This window comes from Kluyveromyces lactis (assembly GCF_000002515.2).
Source record: "Kluyveromyces lactis strain NRRL Y-1140 chromosome D complete sequence".
Classification (NCBI taxonomy): Eukaryota; Fungi; Ascomycota; class Saccharomycetes; order Saccharomycetales; family Saccharomycetaceae; genus Kluyveromyces; species Kluyveromyces lactis.
In genome coordinates, this window is record NC_006040.1 from 310,284 (window position 1) to 326,083 (window position 15,800).

The following is a 15,800-nucleotide window of genomic DNA, read 5'->3' on the forward strand; positions in this document are numbered from 1 at the left end:
CACAACAATAAAAATATTGACAGCTTCTGAGAACTTGTAAGAGAAAGAAGTATTAACTGCTCATTAAAATATTATTTTCTAAGCTCAAGAAATACGGTATTTCTATTCGAGGAAGATTCTATTCTTGGGTTGAAACGATGCATAAGGACTGTATTGATTTCAATGTTTTTACAATTCCTAATTGGGAAGATATGTAAACAAAAGGGCAATGAGGTAAGATCTCCAGCTTAGTATACTAGAATATAGTCCCAAACACATCATGGCGTTGCAATAGCGGTAACTGTCATTGGGAATCTACAAACCGCTGTTGTGTATGTACAGGTAATTCTAACAAAACGAATCTATCAAGGTGATACCCAAAGTGCGGATAATTCATAATATATAGGTCTATAAATATAACAATTCAACAAAATAGGACACTATAGTCTAGTGGTTTAGGATACTCCCCTTCCATTAATAGCGTAACTACCAGAAATGGTAAGTGCCAGGCGAGGGAGTGACACGGGTTCGAATCCCGTTAGTGTCATATTTTTTAAGTTTTTTTTTTACCTTTTTCCCTCTTCCTTTATCAAGAACAGGAACAACCAAAAAAAGTTGTCACATGATTTCCGTATATAGCGACAGCTGAAATTTTTTTCGTCATTTTTTCGAGCGCCTGTTCCTCATCTAATTGAAGAAAAAGTTGAAGATGAAGTTTTCCTGCTACAGTCAAGTTTCAAAAGAGCCTTTCATCAAGAGAAATAGAAGGGAGGTTTGAATTTTAGTCGATCGTCTGAAACTAATTTTAATTGCACTATTATCTTATCTGGAAGTTTTAAGACATTCTACTTCATCTGTTTGTCAATTTCTCTTAGTGTATCTCAAACAAACCAGGTAAAAAGAATTAATTAGTATAACACTAGTAACATGCCACCAAAGAAGCAAGTAGAGGAAAAGAAGGTTCTATTAGGCCGTCCAGGTAATAACTTGAAGGCAGGTATCGTTGGTTTAGCTAACGTTGGTAAATCTACTTTTTTCCAAGCCATTACTAGATGTCCATTGGGTAACCCAGCTAACTACCCATTCGCAACCATTGATCCAGAAGAAGCTAGAGTCATTGTTCCATCTCCAAGATTCGATACTCTAAGTGAAATTTACAAGCCAGCTTCCAAAGTTCCAGCTCATTTGACTGTTTACGATATTGCTGGTTTGACTAAGGGTGCTTCTGCTGGTGAAGGTCTAGGTAATGCCTTTTTGTCCCATATCAGATCTGTCGATTCCATCTACCAAGTGGTCCGTTGTTTCGATGATGCTGAAATTATTCATATTGAAGGTGATGTTGATCCAGTTCGTGATTTGGATATCATCAACACTGAATTGAGATTGAAGGATATTGAATTCTCTGAAAAGCACTTGGAAAGTATTGAAAAAATTACCAGAAGAGGTGGTCAATCTTTGGAAGTTAAACAAAAGAAGGAAGAAGCCGAATTGGTTACTAAGATCATTGAACTTTTGAAATCCGGTCAAAGAGTCGCTAATCAATCTTGGTCTACTAAGGAGGTCGAAATTATCAACTCTATGTTCTTGTTGACAGCAAAACCTTCTATTTATTTGATTAACTTATCCGAAAGAGATTATATCAGAAAGAAGAACAAGCATTTGTTGAAGATTAAGGAATGGGTTGACAAATACTCCCCAGGTGATTTGATCATTCCATTCTCTGTCTGTCTAGAAGAAAAATTATCCCATATGACAGAAGAAGAAGCTGAAGAAGAACTAAAGAACCTAGGCGTTCAATCTGCTCTACCAAAGATCGTTACCACCATGAGAGAAAAGTTGGATTTGATCTCCTTCTTCACTTGTGGTCCAGATGAAGTTAGAGAATGGACTATTAGAAGAGGAACTAAAGCTCCCCAAGCTGCAGGTGTCATTCACAATGATTTAATGAACACTTTCATCTTAGCTCAAGTTATGAAATACGAAGATGTGGTCGAATACAAAGATGACAATGCCATTAAGGCCGCAGGTAAATTGCAACAGAAGGGTAAGGAATACGTTGTTGAAGACGGTGATATCATCTACTTCAGAGCCGGTGCCGGTAAGAATTGAGAGAACATCACAATTATAGGACCCGTCATATTACAAGGGTTGACATTGCTTGCATATTGCTCACGAACAATGAGGCCCCCACTTCTCTTTTTTAGTTGTTAATTTCAGTCCATAATTCTCATATATAAATTTCATGCCTCATCGTTATATGGCTAACGTAACGTCCGTAATTCAAGAATGAAAATACCCTACTGAAAACGTATATTTGATGTGTTAATGTTAAATACTGAGCTTACATGAAGTTGCGAAACACGCTTTATTTATTTACAAGAAAGCAAGATAAATGTGTTTAAAACAAGAAGGAATACCATTTGTCCTTTCTCTTTTCACGTTCTTCCTTTGGAACATAAGCAGATACATGTTCGACGATTTTTTCAACACCAGTCTGTTCGTCATAGTTTCTACCTAGGGCATCAATGAATTGACCTTCTGGGTCCATCAAGTAGAAGAAAATGGAATGATCAACTAAATAATCCTGGCCAGGTTTGACGTTTGGTGGAGTAGAGAAATAGACTCTGTATTTTTTGCAAGCATTCTTCACGGCATCATAGTCACCAGTTAAACCGATAATGTCAGGGTGGAACTCGCTTAGGTATTCTTTCAAGACTTCTGGTGGATCTCTAGCCGGGTCACAAGTAATGAAAACAGGTTGCAAATTGATGTCACGCTTCTTTAACTCAGTTAACCATGCTCCTAACTTATCTAACTCATCTGGACAAATATCTGGACAATGACTGAAACCAAAATAGATGATAGAGAACTTGCCTAGCAAGTCTTTCTCTGTAAATGGATTCCCATTAAAATCAATCAAACTAAAGGGACCTCCGACCAATGGCCTACCGTAACCTCTGTTAGCTTCCGCCTCCTTCTCGGTCTCTAATCTTTGCTTCTCATTTTTAAAGAAATAGTACACCCCGCCTCCGATAAGAATGAACAAAGCTGCTGCTTTCCAGGTAGTAAATTCGATGGTAGAACCTGTATCAACTTTTTGGGTATGAGTTTCAGCACCGCCAATGGGTATCCTACTTAATGGCTTCTTCTTAGGTTTTGGACTACCTACTGCAGGGGCAGGGTCATATTTCTTAATCTCTTGTAACTTGGTTGCAGATACGGATAACGATCTGTAATGATTCATAAAATGGGCCAAGGTAGTTTTCCTTAGCACTGGTCTCATTGCTTCTTTAGAAGCAAAAGTAATACTAGGGACGCGAACAATGCTGCGTAACATTACAATTTATAGTTGATACTGTATTAGCAATCCTTGTTATTGTTAAACCGTTTATTCCCGATGTGAGTAACCAAAATGCTGCGTTTTGTTGGTATCACATCATTTATGAAAGTTATAAGTGCAATCATATGGCTACATTTTTTGTATAAAATGCTCTTGAAATTTTAAATATTTCAATGCAGCTTTGGAGCTGAAGAGATACTGGTAAGAAAAAAAAAAACCTATTCTACACACGATATTCTATATATGATTCCATATCAAATTGAATATATTCGATGATCTAGTTTGGATTAGATCAGGACTCTGTGAAGCCTCGTGAAAGACATAATGGCAGTTTAAACGTTATCATTAATACATATATCTATATATATTACCGGGTTTTAGACTATTTAAGTTTCAGGGGGGTTGGTTTCTCAGTAATGATTTCAACCCATTAAAAATTACGTTGTTTATAGTCCACTTTCCAATTAAATCCTAATTCCTGATGGATATCTTTGAATTCGTAAAAGTTAGGTAAATGTTTGATTTCTAGTGTACAGTATATTAAGAAGGAATTCTCAAATAGAAGGAGAAAAAGAATGTTTAGTCCGATGTAAGTTCGCATAGAAGATTATACAGACAAAAAGGCCGCTGCAATGTCGCTCTATAAGAAATATCCACCTCTTTGGTTATTATTGTTTGTTTCTTGGATGTAATCGTCAGGTACAGCGGAAAAAATTTTGAATGTTGGATCTAAATCATCTTCGACTTTCATGACACTCGCCACATTACCACATCGATAACAATAATTAGGTGCAGACCATACCGTTACAACATCCTTCTCCGGAAAATGGTATTTGAATCCTTCCATAACTAGCTGGTGAGCTCTTGCGATTAGGCTTAGGCCATTCACATGATTAAATTCTCGTGAGACTTTGCTACCGAACAACCATCCGGCACCACGAGGTGAGACTTGCCATGCTTCCACGTTGTCGGGGTCACTCCATAACAAATCGGAGAAGCCACCTTCATGAGGAACTTCTTGGGCTCTCGATAGAACTCTGATCTGATCAAGCATTCTAATCTCGGGAGACAAACCACCATGCACACATAAAATTTTCCCGTCAATAATAGCTGCCAAAGTTAAGAAATCAAACACTTGACAACAATACTTCCAAACCGTTGTGGAACCATACTTATTTAAACATTCCTCATAAAACCCATAAACTTGTGTAATTTGCCTCGACTCATGATTTCCTCTAACCAAAGTAATTCTGGAAGGATATTTCACTTTCAAACACATAAGAAGTGTGAACGTCTCCAAACTGTAATAACCACGATCTACATAGTCACCAAGAAAAATATAGTTTACTTGATCAGGAAACCCACCAGCAGTTCTGAATAGTTCTAAAAGGTCATGAAATTGTCCGTGAATATCACCACAAACAGTCACCGGCGATTGAACCGGCTGAATATTCGATTCTTCCATTAAGAGTTCCTTCATCATCTCGCATAGCTGTTTCATCTCAGACTCCGTCAAAGCCTGACATTTCTTGATCTTCTCAAGCCACAAATCTGGCCCATTATCTGACATTGTGATATTTTAGCACTCCGGAGACAAAACGCTCTATAGATAGATGAACTTATGCAATGGCAAATTAACCTTTACAAGGGAAGATAAAGTTCAAAGGTCAATAAAAAAAATAATAATTATAATAAAACCCAGTCCTTACCTGTGAAAAAATTGGGATAAATTCCTTCTGAATTTCTTGTAAAGTGATTATGATTAGCGTTCTTGTAAATAAAAACCACAACAAGCTTAAAACCTGTGTTTGGAAGTATTTCTTGCACCTTTTCTTTTCAACAAGAAACACTCACTCACTATAGGAAAATTCAATAGCTCAAACAAAGAACAGCCCTATATCACTACTCTTTGTTGATGGCTAAAAGCTTGTTAACAAAGTAGTTAGCTATAAGGATGTTTCCTTCTCTCTTTGTTTTCTGTTGTAATCATCAGTCCTTTTACAAAAATAATGGAAACTTCAACAAAATTTCAACTTCTCTTCAATTTCTTACTTTTTTTTGCAGAATGTGACCTGGAAGACAAACAGATATATGTGAGAGCATTCTTATATCTATATAGACATGTCTGTAAAAATTGAGTCTTCCAAAAGTGTTTCACGACTGGGTATGATAGTGGGACCCGAATCAGGTTAGGAGGGGCTGTGTCATCTATTTTTACATACTATATGTATATTATCTATCATTTACTTATCGAGCCAGGAATCTTCCTGGTTCAACGAAAATCTAGAGACGATCTTTTCATTGATATTAGGGAAGATTACTGAGATATCGTTAGTCTTCATCGTAACGCACACTTGCAGGCTTGGAAACACATTTCCCTTCCACAATTGTTGAATTGAAAGTGTGACAAGGATATTTTCAAGTGATTCTGCGGTGTAATTGTCTTTATATATCGATGGCATTTCAGGTGGATATAAACCGATGGATTTTGCTAGAATTGGTCTTATCACAGAGTATGGTAGTTTATTTGAATTGCGCGGTATACAGTAGTATAGGAAAATAGATCGCAAAAGGGATCTGAACGTTATAATGGGTAGCTTTTCCAATAGAACAATCAACAATTTAGATGATTTCAGCCACGATTCGTTCTCGTAAAGCCAGAAGTTTACTCTGTTCAAGTTTCCGTTTTTAACGGCAATCACAAGAGCTGTGTATTTCTGTGCTAGGATAGGGTCCCATTGAGATAACTTGTTGAAATCTGGCAACTTGCTGATAATGATACCACATGGAACTAAAAACTTCAACAATCTTCTCCTGTTGTTCTGTTTCGCAATAGAGTCGGGTAATGTGGCTAGGAGTTCGTAACATTGGTTCAACTGATGGAAAGCATTAACCATTCTATGGTTTAATAGGTAATATCTCCCCAAGTAATACCTATACTGGATTCTCTCTGTCAACGGGTATTGGTTGAACGAATAGATATTAGACTTTGGTTTCAAATTCTTGAAGATGTTAGCGCACGAAGATGGGGAGTTAATCTTGAAATAAATCATGTTCAATTTGTTTGAAATATAAAGCAAGACCTTCTGTTTCCCTGACAAATGATCAAATTCGACCTTATCATCATCGACCCTGGCTTTAATGCTATTGAACAATTTGGAAATGATGGAAGCAATATGGGTCAGAAACTGATGCTGTCTTGTACCAATGATCTTATGGTTAGCATCCAATCTAATAGCCATTGGAATGACCAATTCTGTTGTAGCTGTAAACAGTGGTACCAAAGAATCAATAGGGTACATTGTTGTCTCGTTTGTGAGACATGTATTCAAATCCTGGTAATATTGGAACACAGAGAAGGACGATTCCCATAATGAATATGGATTCAGTTCTTTACAGTACCCAAGAAATGAACTTACCAAATTATTAAACCTGGTCCATCTGTTCTCATAAAGAGAATGTGAATTTATCAGGGTCTCAAGGTCAATGCTGTCATTGGATCTCAAAAACTGTTGCAATTCAAGAATTAATTGTCCATTTCTTTCGATGTTTATATCCAATACACTAAAATCACCTGCCTTTAGAGCCCCAAAGAAATGGTCCATAACCAAAAACCACAAAGGAAAATCCACTGGCGCTTTTCAATTCAAAGTTTGTCCTATAAAGGTGATCTGAGTCAAATGTCAACCAGAAGTTTTTCTGATTTGTCTGATTCTAACCTTAATATTAGATGAGCCAGGTACAATGTTTCAAGAGACCATGATTTCCGTTTGTTGATTTTTCTTGTCACGTGATCGATAAAGTCACTTGAAGACTTGCCTCGACATATATCCATAAACACTCTTTGGGGTTTACATACAGTGTTTCGCCTAATCCCAACCTCCGAATGCGCTTGCTAACGATATGGACACCTTTCTGCTATTGTGTATGATGAACCATACTTTTACAGCTTCCTCAGTAAGAAGCCCCAAACATCAACTAATCAAAGTCACGTGCCGGAAAAATTTTCTCTCATTTTCGATTTTCCCCGGCATTTCTTCGTCTGCACCAATCTCATCGAGCATGAATCGGATCCTCATTCGTTGGCTCTCTCGAGAAATATTTCAATTTCGTTGATTTCAATTTGCAGTAACTTTCTTCTTTCCATGCACTTTATTTCAACTTCTGGGGTTAGCGATTGCTTATGTTCCATTGATTCTTAGTTCATAGCAGGATCGTACACAGAATCACGTATTAACTAACTCGAGAAAAATGTCTAACACTGAAAGAACTTTCATTGCTATCAAGCCAGATGGTGTTCAAAGAGGTTTGATCTCTAAGATCTTAGCTCGTTTTGAAGACAGAGGTTACAAATTGGTTGGTATTAAGTTGGTTACTCCAACCGAAGCTTTGTTGAAGGAGCACTACGCTGACTTGGTTTCCAAGCCATTCTTCCCATCTCTATTGTCTTACATGACTTCTGGTCCAGTTTTAGCTACTGTCTGGGAAGGTAAGGATGTTGTTAAGCAAGGTCGTGCTATCTTGGGTGCTACCAACCCATTGCAATCTGCTCCAGGTACCATCAGAGGTGACTTTGCCATTGAAGTTGGTAGAAATGTCTGTCACGGTTCTGACTCTGTTGAATCTGCTGAAAAGGAAATCGGCTTGTGGTTCAAGAAGGAAGAACTTATTGACTACAAGTTGAACCAATTGTCTTGGATCTACGAATAAATGTAACGTTGACAAATTGTTCACTTTATCAATACATATTCTTTCCCACAATTATTCCATATTTAAAGATGTCTTTTCTTATATGATGTGTATCTGTGTGTCGGTATTTATTACTATGTAGATATATCTCAAATACACACATTTTGAAATCCATTAAGCTTTATACTGCGATGTTGTATTCATATTTGTAACCCCGACTTGCGTTGGGTATATTCACGTTTCTACCAGCTTACTGATACGATTACGGTTCAATTTGCATTTATGTTTGTCATAGTATTATTTTACTTAATTGCACTAAAAAATTTCAGTTAGCACATCTGTTCTTCATCACAAATGCATCCCTAACGAAAACATGAGCTGTTATCACAATACCTCAGACAAGATCCTTCAGTAAAACTGCGTTCTTTCACGAATGCTCTCTAAGAAAAGAAATAGAAGGAGGTACCGGAAGAGGAGTGCTGACTCTTCCCGTGAATTCAAATTATGTATTCGATCTTTACCACCAAATTTAACAGAAGAGCAATTCATCAGCACTTTACAAGAGAACAACATCGATGTGCATTCATTTCAAAAATCATTCTACTACGTGCAAGGTCATTACTCCAGCAAGGTGTTCAAGAAACAGACTTTGTCTAGGGCATATATCCAATTGGACTCCTTCGAAACCATTCAATCGTTGTCAAAAACAATAAGAACATGCAGATTCATAGATGATTTGGATAACTCGATGATTCCAGATTTACAAATCTCGCCGTTCGTTAAGAAGTGGGTCAGTCCCAACGAGGTTAATCCTATTCAAGGCACGATTCAAAAGGACCATGTCTTTCAAACCTTTGTCAAATCATGGAAATTGATTAATGAAGATGAAACCAACTCATTACAGTTCAAGAATTTAAGTGTTATTGCACCTTTAAGAAAGGAATTAGAACGTGAAGAAAAAATGGAAGAAGAGTTAAACGGACGTAAGCAAAGAGCACTAATAGAATTGGCTGGTGATCCAACAAGCGAAGAAAAGAAGAAGAGGATCAAAAAGATTAAGAAAAAGTTAAGACTATTAGAGAAGAAGAGGAAGCTGAAACGTGCTAAGGCAAAGAACAAGGATAATCCGGACGAGAAAGATGTTTCTAAGGATAAATCAGAAGTTGAGAAGCCCAAAAAGTCTAAATCCAAACACAAATCCAAATCCAAATCTAAACCTAAATCGAAATCTGAACCGAAATCATCGAAATTTGACACTGCGACAACTGAGAAGAGTGCGGTAACATCCGAAGAAAAGCCAAAGAAGAAGATTTTGTTGAAACCAAAGAAAGATGATGTTCCCAAACCAGAGATGCCTGCAGATTCGGAGGTAACGAAGAGAGCAAGACGTAAAAAATCAAAGAAACATAAAGACAAAGACAAGGATGTAAAGAAGGATTTAACAAGCAAAGAAACAAAGGAAACTCCCTCTAAAGTTACTCCTAAGGTAAAAATAAAGTCTAAATCTGCCAATGTGGAGGAAATGAAATCGGAGAAGCGTAAGCAGGAAAACACTAAGCCAGAAAAAAATCCATCAAGTGAATCAGATAAGAAAGCTAAATCAAAGAGAAAAAGTAGAAAAGGAAGGCAGTCTGATGGACCTAAACACAAAGACAAACCAACTTAATATGCAGACATCGCACCAATGGATGGCATCTCGATATTTTGGCTTAGTTCTCTTTTACGTGCCCTTTCATTTATTCAAATGTGCAGAATATTATTTCTGATCTCTGACACTTGATATTTAAAGGGAGTGTGACAGGACTTTTTAATATTAGCAGCTTTGTGGACTAACAACAAATTCATTTTGCAAACTCAACTAAGGATTATTACACACGCATATCACTCGCCATAATTTTCATCGATCGATGGTGAATATTAGAACTACAGAATTAGAAGGAGATTTAGCACAGTTGACCTATGAACTTGGGTTGAAGGATAAGGAAGTCATGACTTTAAAGCAAAGTCTGGAACGCCTCAATGCTGAAGTCGAGAAGCTAAGAAACGAGAACAGAGGCTTGAAAAGCGAATTGGAACATTGGAATAAACTACCGATGAGTCCAATATCTTTGTCTTCAGAAAACGATCAAACTGAGGACGATAAAAACCGAATGATTCAAGAGAATTTGCGGAGAGAGATTCTTTCCTTGAAGAATGAAAGTAATATTTTATCAGAATGGATCAAGACCCTTATTTCTTGAATTTCTTCAAATAAATATTCTGAGCCGTACCCAGAATTGCGTATGCCAAACTAAAAAATACGGACCATTTATCTGGTGAAATGTATCTTTGAGCAATTGACATCAATACCGTTGATGTTGCCAAGCTGGAAGACAACATTGCCGCATATCTTGTCTTGATTGCGTGTATAATTTTTGTTTTGTCAACCTTACCGTTGTTAACAGAAGTCAAGGTAAATAGTAACCCTAACACTTGAATAGGCGATACCATGCCTAATGAGCAGCCTAACTGGACCAAGCTTCTATATTTGGATACCACTTTCCTAATTGTGTATTCGTTTATCCATTTGTAACTGAAATGATTAACTGGTGCGTTAAATAGACCACCATATAGACTCATCAATGCCACTTTGATCCAATTTAGCTTCTCTTTTCTTTCCTCTGGAGACAGACTAACCCATTGACTGAACAGTTCGCTTAACCCAGTTAATACCGCGCCTGTTATGCATTTAGTTAATAACGGGTTACGTTTGAGTAAAATATTATATCTCTTCAAGATTACTGATGACGACATGTTTACTCTTGGCGTTAATCTTTAATACTCCCAATCTCTCGATGCGAGCAGCAGTAACCTTGAAAGCTTGCGATCCATGAGATATGAAAAGAGTAATATCTGACTTTAACATCTATATATATATATATATATATATATCCAGATTTTATCAAAGCAATGACTGACAGAACGTTTTGTTATCGCTTGCATGGATAGTTTCTTATCGCACTTCTCCGTGTATCTGTTAACCATTTAACATGAGATGCAACGGATCTAAATACTTTTTGGGTTCCATGTAAGATTCGAACACATGCTCGCTCGAATGTAAGAAACCATTGGAATCTCACGCAAATGAGTTACCCTGTTAAGGCACGTGATAATATGAAATTTCCACTCTTTTCCAGGAAAGAACGACCCCATTGATTCTTGAGTATCAATTTGAACCATTTCATCCATCATTATGTAGAATATGTCAATTGAGTAACTACGATCAAATCCTGATCTTTTATCAAAATCAGGAAGTTGCTTGTGGATCATCTGTTACTTTTGCAAAATTCAAAACTCTTTTTCATCAAAACCATTTGAAACTGGTAACAGCTTTCTGGTGTATCTTTAGTCCGATTGAAACAACGAAGTTTTATATACAGACAAAATGCAGTTAACAGGGTTCTTAAAGAAACTAAAGAATGAAAGGGTGTCTATAGAGTTGAAGAATGGTACCACTGTTTGGGGAATAGTGAGGAGTGTGTCACCGCAGATGAACGTCTCTCTTACTGACGTCAGGCTGACACTCCCTACTAAGACCTCAGAAGCTACCTTGGCTGCCGTCTTATTGTCAGGTGGATCGACACAAGGACAAGAATCTAAGAGAACAACTAGCCTCGAGTTCATCAACATTAGGGGTAATACGATAAGGCAGATTATTTTACCAGATAGTATCAATTTGGATGCGTTGCTTGTAGACCAACAGGAAGTCAACAGGTTGAGGAAACAAGGTAAAGTGGGAAGTGATCCGAATAAGAAGAGATCACTTGAGAGTAACGGGAATGCTCCTAAACGTCCAAAGAGGGCATTTTAATATACATCAGAAAACATATGTGGAAATAAATATGTAGTGATGTTATGGACTTTGTTTTGATGAATGATTAAACACTATTGATAATTATCTTTCATAATGAATAGCCGTTCTTTCCAGTCGATGCCTCCAAAAAAAGAAAGAATGGAATCAAATTTGATCACTGTCATCTCTTGGATCAGAGCTGGAGTCCGAGTCGCTTGAGCTCTCATCGTCCTCTTCATCGTCCCATATTTTACACCAATTGCATTTTCCTAAGGGGATGCCCCAAATTTCATTCCTGTCGCATAACCAGTCTATCAACTCATCGAAATGTATCAATTTAATCTCTTTTTTAATCGATGATGACCAACAATCCATATCTAACGAGTAACTTTTTAATTTTCTATGATCAAGTATATATTTCTTCATTAAATCATGTAATAAATTGAACGATATATCTTGCTCGGAAGGATTACTCTCAGTTAAGAAATAATACGAGATTCTCATATAACATAATACCAGTGCTGCAATATACTTGTTGTTTAAGGGTTCATGCGGTTCTAGTAATACTTTTAGTTGTTCCCACGGAGGTCGCAGGTTGATCAATTTCATCAATAGACATTTGAACTCTATACCACCTAAGACAGTCACATGCGGGGTTTTCCGCTCATCCATAGTCCCGAAATCTCTCACAATAACAGGTATAAGTTCGACAATGGTATCTCCCCTCAAACTTGCGGGCGTTAAATTAAATTTATAATACATGCATGACGATACCTTATTTCTAAATATTTGAGGAACTACCAAAGACGCTGATTGGTGATTCAATTGCTTTCCAGACAAGTTCTCCTCCACGTAGAATTCGTTAGGCATTGTGTGTGTTATGAATAATACTAAACTGTGTCGAAGACAGTAGCAGCTGAGCTCTTTTGTTCTTTATATTTGATATCTGCCCTCTATCAAATTGGTTTCTCATTCATAATGATTTATAGTTCTTGGTGATATATATAATATTTATATATATTTGCAGAGCAATTTGATCTAGATAAGCAATATACATGCATGGTGACTAAATATTTACAGGTGAAAAGAACAACCCATGTTGGTCTTAGGTGTGTTTAGGATATGCGTGATGGGGCCAGAGGTAAGGGGGGAGTGAACCTATCAGCACCATTAGAACCAACTTCTGGTATTTTGGTTTTGTTTCTTTTCTAATCTTCTTTTGTACTTGGAACCCTTTGCTTCGAGAATGTATTTATCGGCATTCTTAATAGCCTCCTCCATCTTGGCTACTTTTCCTTCTAGTAGACGTTCGTGCTTGTGACCTTTCGGCATCAATACACCCTTCATAAACTTCTTGTTTTCATATTTCTCTTCAAAGAATAATTTCTTCGATGGTGGTAACAGATCTTGAATCCCATAACTGTACGCCAGCTTGTATAGATCACTCATCCTTCTCAAAGAGTACTTAGGTTCATGGTATTTTCCCGTTGCAGGATTCTTATTTGGAAGAAATGGATTGGCATCCATGGCTGTAATCAACGTTGGCTTATCACTATACTTAACATTTGGTGGATATTTCTTGAAAAAATTCTTCAACTGAACAGGTAGCAGTTCAAAATAGTGTTTCATGCTAGCTCCTGACATAGTGTACTTCCCTTAATCGAGCTTCCAGACTCAAATGGTGGTGCAAGAAGTTTTAAGTGCAGTCCAAATCAGTTGTCTTTGACCATTTTATTCTTCTCATAGTTAAGAACATCGAAATTTTTTTCATGGAAAACACTGTCATTTAAGTATCACATGACCTCTACTGTTCTTTAAGAAGTGACATATAGTCCGTTTGAGTACCGTCTGGGTTTGTTACACGACGATAAATACGGCTTATATATGTGTGTCTATATCTAGTAACTGAGGGTGAGAAATTGAAAGACCAAGGTACATAAAGTACCATTAGATGTCTTTTTACACTGTTAGAAAAGGACCACTTCGAATTATGACTCGAATGGTTTTCGAATCCAAAATGATAAAATTTGAATTGTTCAGATGCTGATCCACATTGCCAATGCCATTCTGTTTAGAGGAAGACTTTAGTAAAGGTTGGTCTGGTCTTTCTCAGCGCAGTAAAGCATTGTGCAACTGAAATTTTTGATATTATGTCTGACGAAGTGAAGAAAGATCCTGTTGAACAGATTTCTGAGGGTGTTGAACAAGTTATCTTAGGAGAAGATGGCCAACCATTATCTAAGAAAGCCTTGAAGAAGTTGCAGAAGGAGCAAGAGAAGCAAAGAAAGAAAGAGGAAAGAGAGCGTCAATTGGCTGCTGAGAAAGAGGCTCGTGAAAAGGAAGCTGCTGCTAATGATACTGCTAAAGAGAATTACGGTAAGGCTCCATTGATTCAATCCACTACGAAATCCGGCGTTGAAAGAATTCTTTTCGAAGATTTAGATGAGTCTAAAGACGATGGCAGAGAAGTTGTTTTCAGAGCCAGAGTGCATAACTCTAGACAACAAGGTGCCACTCTTGCGTTCTTGACTTTGAGACAACAAGCTGAATTAATCCAAGGTTTGGTTAAGGCTAACAAAGAAGGGACTGTTTCTAAGCAAATGGTTAAATGGGTTGGTTCTATCAACTTGGAATCCATTGTTGTCGTTCATGGTATCGTGAAGAAGGTGGAAGAACCAATTAAGTCTGCTACAGTTCAAAACTTGGAAGTCCATATCACTAAGATTTACACCATCTCTGAGACTCCAGAACAATTACCAATCTTGATCGAAGATGCTTCTCGTTCAGAAGCAGAGGCGGAAGCGGCAGGCTTGCCTGTTGTCAACTTGGACACCAGATTGGATTCCAGAGTCATTGATTTGAGAACTGTCACCAACCAAGCCATTTTCAGAATTCAGTCTGGCGTTTGTGCTTTGTTCAGAGAATTTTTGACAAACAAGAAATTCACCGAAGTTCACACTCCAAAGCTATTGGGTGCTCCATCTGAAGGTGGTTCTAACGTTTTCGAAGTCACCTATTTCAAGGGTAAGTCGTACTTGGCACAATCTCCACAGTTGTACAAACAACAATTGATCGCTGCCGATTTCGAAAGAGTGTTTGAAGTAGCACCAGTGTTCAGAGCCGAAAACTCCAACACCCATCGTCATATGACTGAATTCACAGGTCTTGACCTTGAAATGGCATTTGAAGAACATTATGACGAAGTTGTCGACACGTTAGCCGAATTGTTCGTGTTCATCTTCTCTCAATTGAAAACTAGATACGCCAAGGAAATCGCCCTTGTTCGTAAGCAATATCCAGTGGAAGAATTCAAGCTACCAAAGGACGGTAAGATGGTCCGTATTCCATTCAAGGAAGGTATTGCTTTGTTGAGAGAAGCCGGTAAAGACGTCGATGACTTTGAAGATTTGTCCACCGAAAATGAAAAGCTATTGGGTAAGTTGGTCAGAGACAAATACGAAACCGATTTCTACATTTTGGACAAGTTCCCATTGGCTATCCGTCCATTCTACACCATGCCTGATGCCGAAGACCCTCGTTATTCCAACTCTTATGATTTCTTCATGAGAGGTGAAGAAATCTTGTCTGGTGCTCAACGTATCCACGATGCGGACTTGCTAAAAGAGAGAATGAACGCTCACGAAGTTCACCCAGAAGATCCAGGTCTAAAGGACTACTGCGAGGCCTTCACATACGGATGTCCTCCTCACGCTGGTGGTGGTATCGGTCTAGAAAGAGTTGTCATGTTTTATTTGGACTTGAAGAACATCAGAAGAGCTTCATTGTTCCCAAGAGATCCAAAGAGATTAAGACCATGAATCATATGAAAACGTGGGTCAGATTCCTAACAACAACTAAAGTATATAGTACTATTATTTACATCATCGTCTACCTACCACCCTTCGAAACCAATCATATACGCTCGCACCTTCAAGCCTCGTATATCCCCATATTTAAGCG

At 37.7% G+C, this 15,800-nt stretch overlaps 12 protein-coding genes and 1 non-coding gene across 13 annotated transcripts; 7 read left to right on the forward strand and 6 right to left on the reverse strand.

Annotated features, from left to right (window-relative positions):
- Nucleotides 1-415: 415 nt before the first annotated feature.
- KLLA0_D03564r lies at nt 416-526 on the forward strand. The gene is made up of 2 exons: nt 416-454; nt 491-526. It is a non-coding gene; the product is annotated as a tRNA-Gly (tRNA).
- A 380-nt stretch (nt 527-906) lies between these two features.
- OLA1 (Obg-like ATPase) lies at nt 907-2,088 on the forward strand (the record flags this gene model as incomplete). Its single annotated transcript, XM_453225.1, has 1 exon — nt 907-2,088. The coding sequence occupies one exon, from the start codon at nt 907-909 to the stop codon at nt 2,086-2,088; it is 1,182 nt and encodes a 393-aa protein (XP_453225.1).
- A 289-nt stretch (nt 2,089-2,377) lies between these two features.
- On the reverse strand, nt 2,378-3,316 carry KLLA0_D03630g (SCO family protein; the record flags this gene model as incomplete). Its single annotated transcript, XM_453226.1, has 1 exon — nt 2,378-3,316. One exon carries the CDS (start codon nt 3,314-3,316, stop codon nt 2,378-2,380), a length of 939 nt encoding a protein of 312 aa, XP_453226.1.
- Nucleotides 3,317-3,959: 643 nt separating this feature from the next.
- SIT4 (type 2A-related serine/threonine-protein phosphatase SIT4) lies at nt 3,960-4,889 on the reverse strand (the record flags this gene model as incomplete). Its single annotated transcript, XM_453227.1, has 1 exon — nt 3,960-4,889. The coding sequence occupies one exon, from the start codon at nt 4,887-4,889 to the stop codon at nt 3,960-3,962; it is 930 nt and encodes a 309-aa protein (XP_453227.1).
- A 673-nt stretch (nt 4,890-5,562) lies between these two features.
- Nucleotides 5,563-6,924, reverse strand: THP1 (Thp1p; the record flags this gene model as incomplete). Its single annotated transcript, XM_453228.1, has 1 exon — nt 5,563-6,924. The coding sequence occupies one exon, from the start codon at nt 6,922-6,924 to the stop codon at nt 5,563-5,565; it is 1,362 nt and encodes a 453-aa protein (XP_453228.1).
- Nucleotides 6,925-7,570: 646 nt separating this feature from the next.
- Nucleotides 7,571-8,029, forward strand: YNK1 (nucleoside diphosphate kinase; the record flags this gene model as incomplete). Its single annotated transcript, XM_453229.1, has 1 exon — nt 7,571-8,029. One exon carries the CDS (start codon nt 7,571-7,573, stop codon nt 8,027-8,029), a length of 459 nt encoding a protein of 152 aa, XP_453229.1.
- Nucleotides 8,030-8,441: 412 nt separating this feature from the next.
- Nucleotides 8,442-9,674, forward strand: UPF3 (Upf3p; the record flags this gene model as incomplete). Its single annotated transcript, XM_453230.1, has 1 exon — nt 8,442-9,674. The coding sequence occupies one exon, from the start codon at nt 8,442-8,444 to the stop codon at nt 9,672-9,674; it is 1,233 nt and encodes a 410-aa protein (XP_453230.1).
- A 241-nt stretch (nt 9,675-9,915) lies between these two features.
- Nucleotides 9,916-10,248, forward strand: KLLA0_D03740g (uncharacterized protein; the record flags this gene model as incomplete). Its single annotated transcript, XM_453231.1, has 1 exon — nt 9,916-10,248. The coding sequence occupies one exon, from the start codon at nt 9,916-9,918 to the stop codon at nt 10,246-10,248; it is 333 nt and encodes a 110-aa protein (XP_453231.1).
- KLLA0_D03751g (uncharacterized protein) lies at nt 10,238-10,801 on the reverse strand (the record flags this gene model as incomplete). The annotated part of the gene is made up of 1 exon (XM_453232.1): nt 10,238-10,801. One exon carries the CDS (start codon nt 10,799-10,801, stop codon nt 10,238-10,240), a length of 564 nt encoding a protein of 187 aa, XP_453232.1.
- Nucleotides 10,802-11,432: 631 nt separating this feature from the next.
- Nucleotides 11,433-11,858, forward strand: SMD1 (mRNA splicing protein SMD1; the record flags this gene model as incomplete). Its single annotated transcript, XM_453233.1, has 1 exon — nt 11,433-11,858. One exon carries the CDS (start codon nt 11,433-11,435, stop codon nt 11,856-11,858), a length of 426 nt encoding a protein of 141 aa, XP_453233.1.
- Nucleotides 11,859-12,005: 147 nt separating this feature from the next.
- On the reverse strand, nt 12,006-12,710 carry PRP38 (U4/U6-U5 snRNP complex subunit PRP38; the record flags this gene model as incomplete). Its single annotated transcript, XM_453234.1, has 1 exon — nt 12,006-12,710. One exon carries the CDS (start codon nt 12,708-12,710, stop codon nt 12,006-12,008), a length of 705 nt encoding a protein of 234 aa, XP_453234.1.
- A 300-nt stretch (nt 12,711-13,010) lies between these two features.
- On the reverse strand, nt 13,011-13,484 carry MRPL25 (mitochondrial 54S ribosomal protein mL59; the record flags this gene model as incomplete). Its single annotated transcript, XM_453235.1, has 1 exon — nt 13,011-13,484. The coding sequence occupies one exon, from the start codon at nt 13,482-13,484 to the stop codon at nt 13,011-13,013; it is 474 nt and encodes a 157-aa protein (XP_453235.1).
- Nucleotides 13,485-13,990: 506 nt separating this feature from the next.
- On the forward strand, nt 13,991-15,658 carry DPS1 (aspartate--tRNA ligase DPS1; the record flags this gene model as incomplete). The annotated part of the gene is made up of 1 exon (XM_453236.1): nt 13,991-15,658. The coding sequence occupies one exon, from the start codon at nt 13,991-13,993 to the stop codon at nt 15,656-15,658; it is 1,668 nt and encodes a 555-aa protein (XP_453236.1).
- Nucleotides 15,659-15,800: the final 142 nt, after the last annotated feature.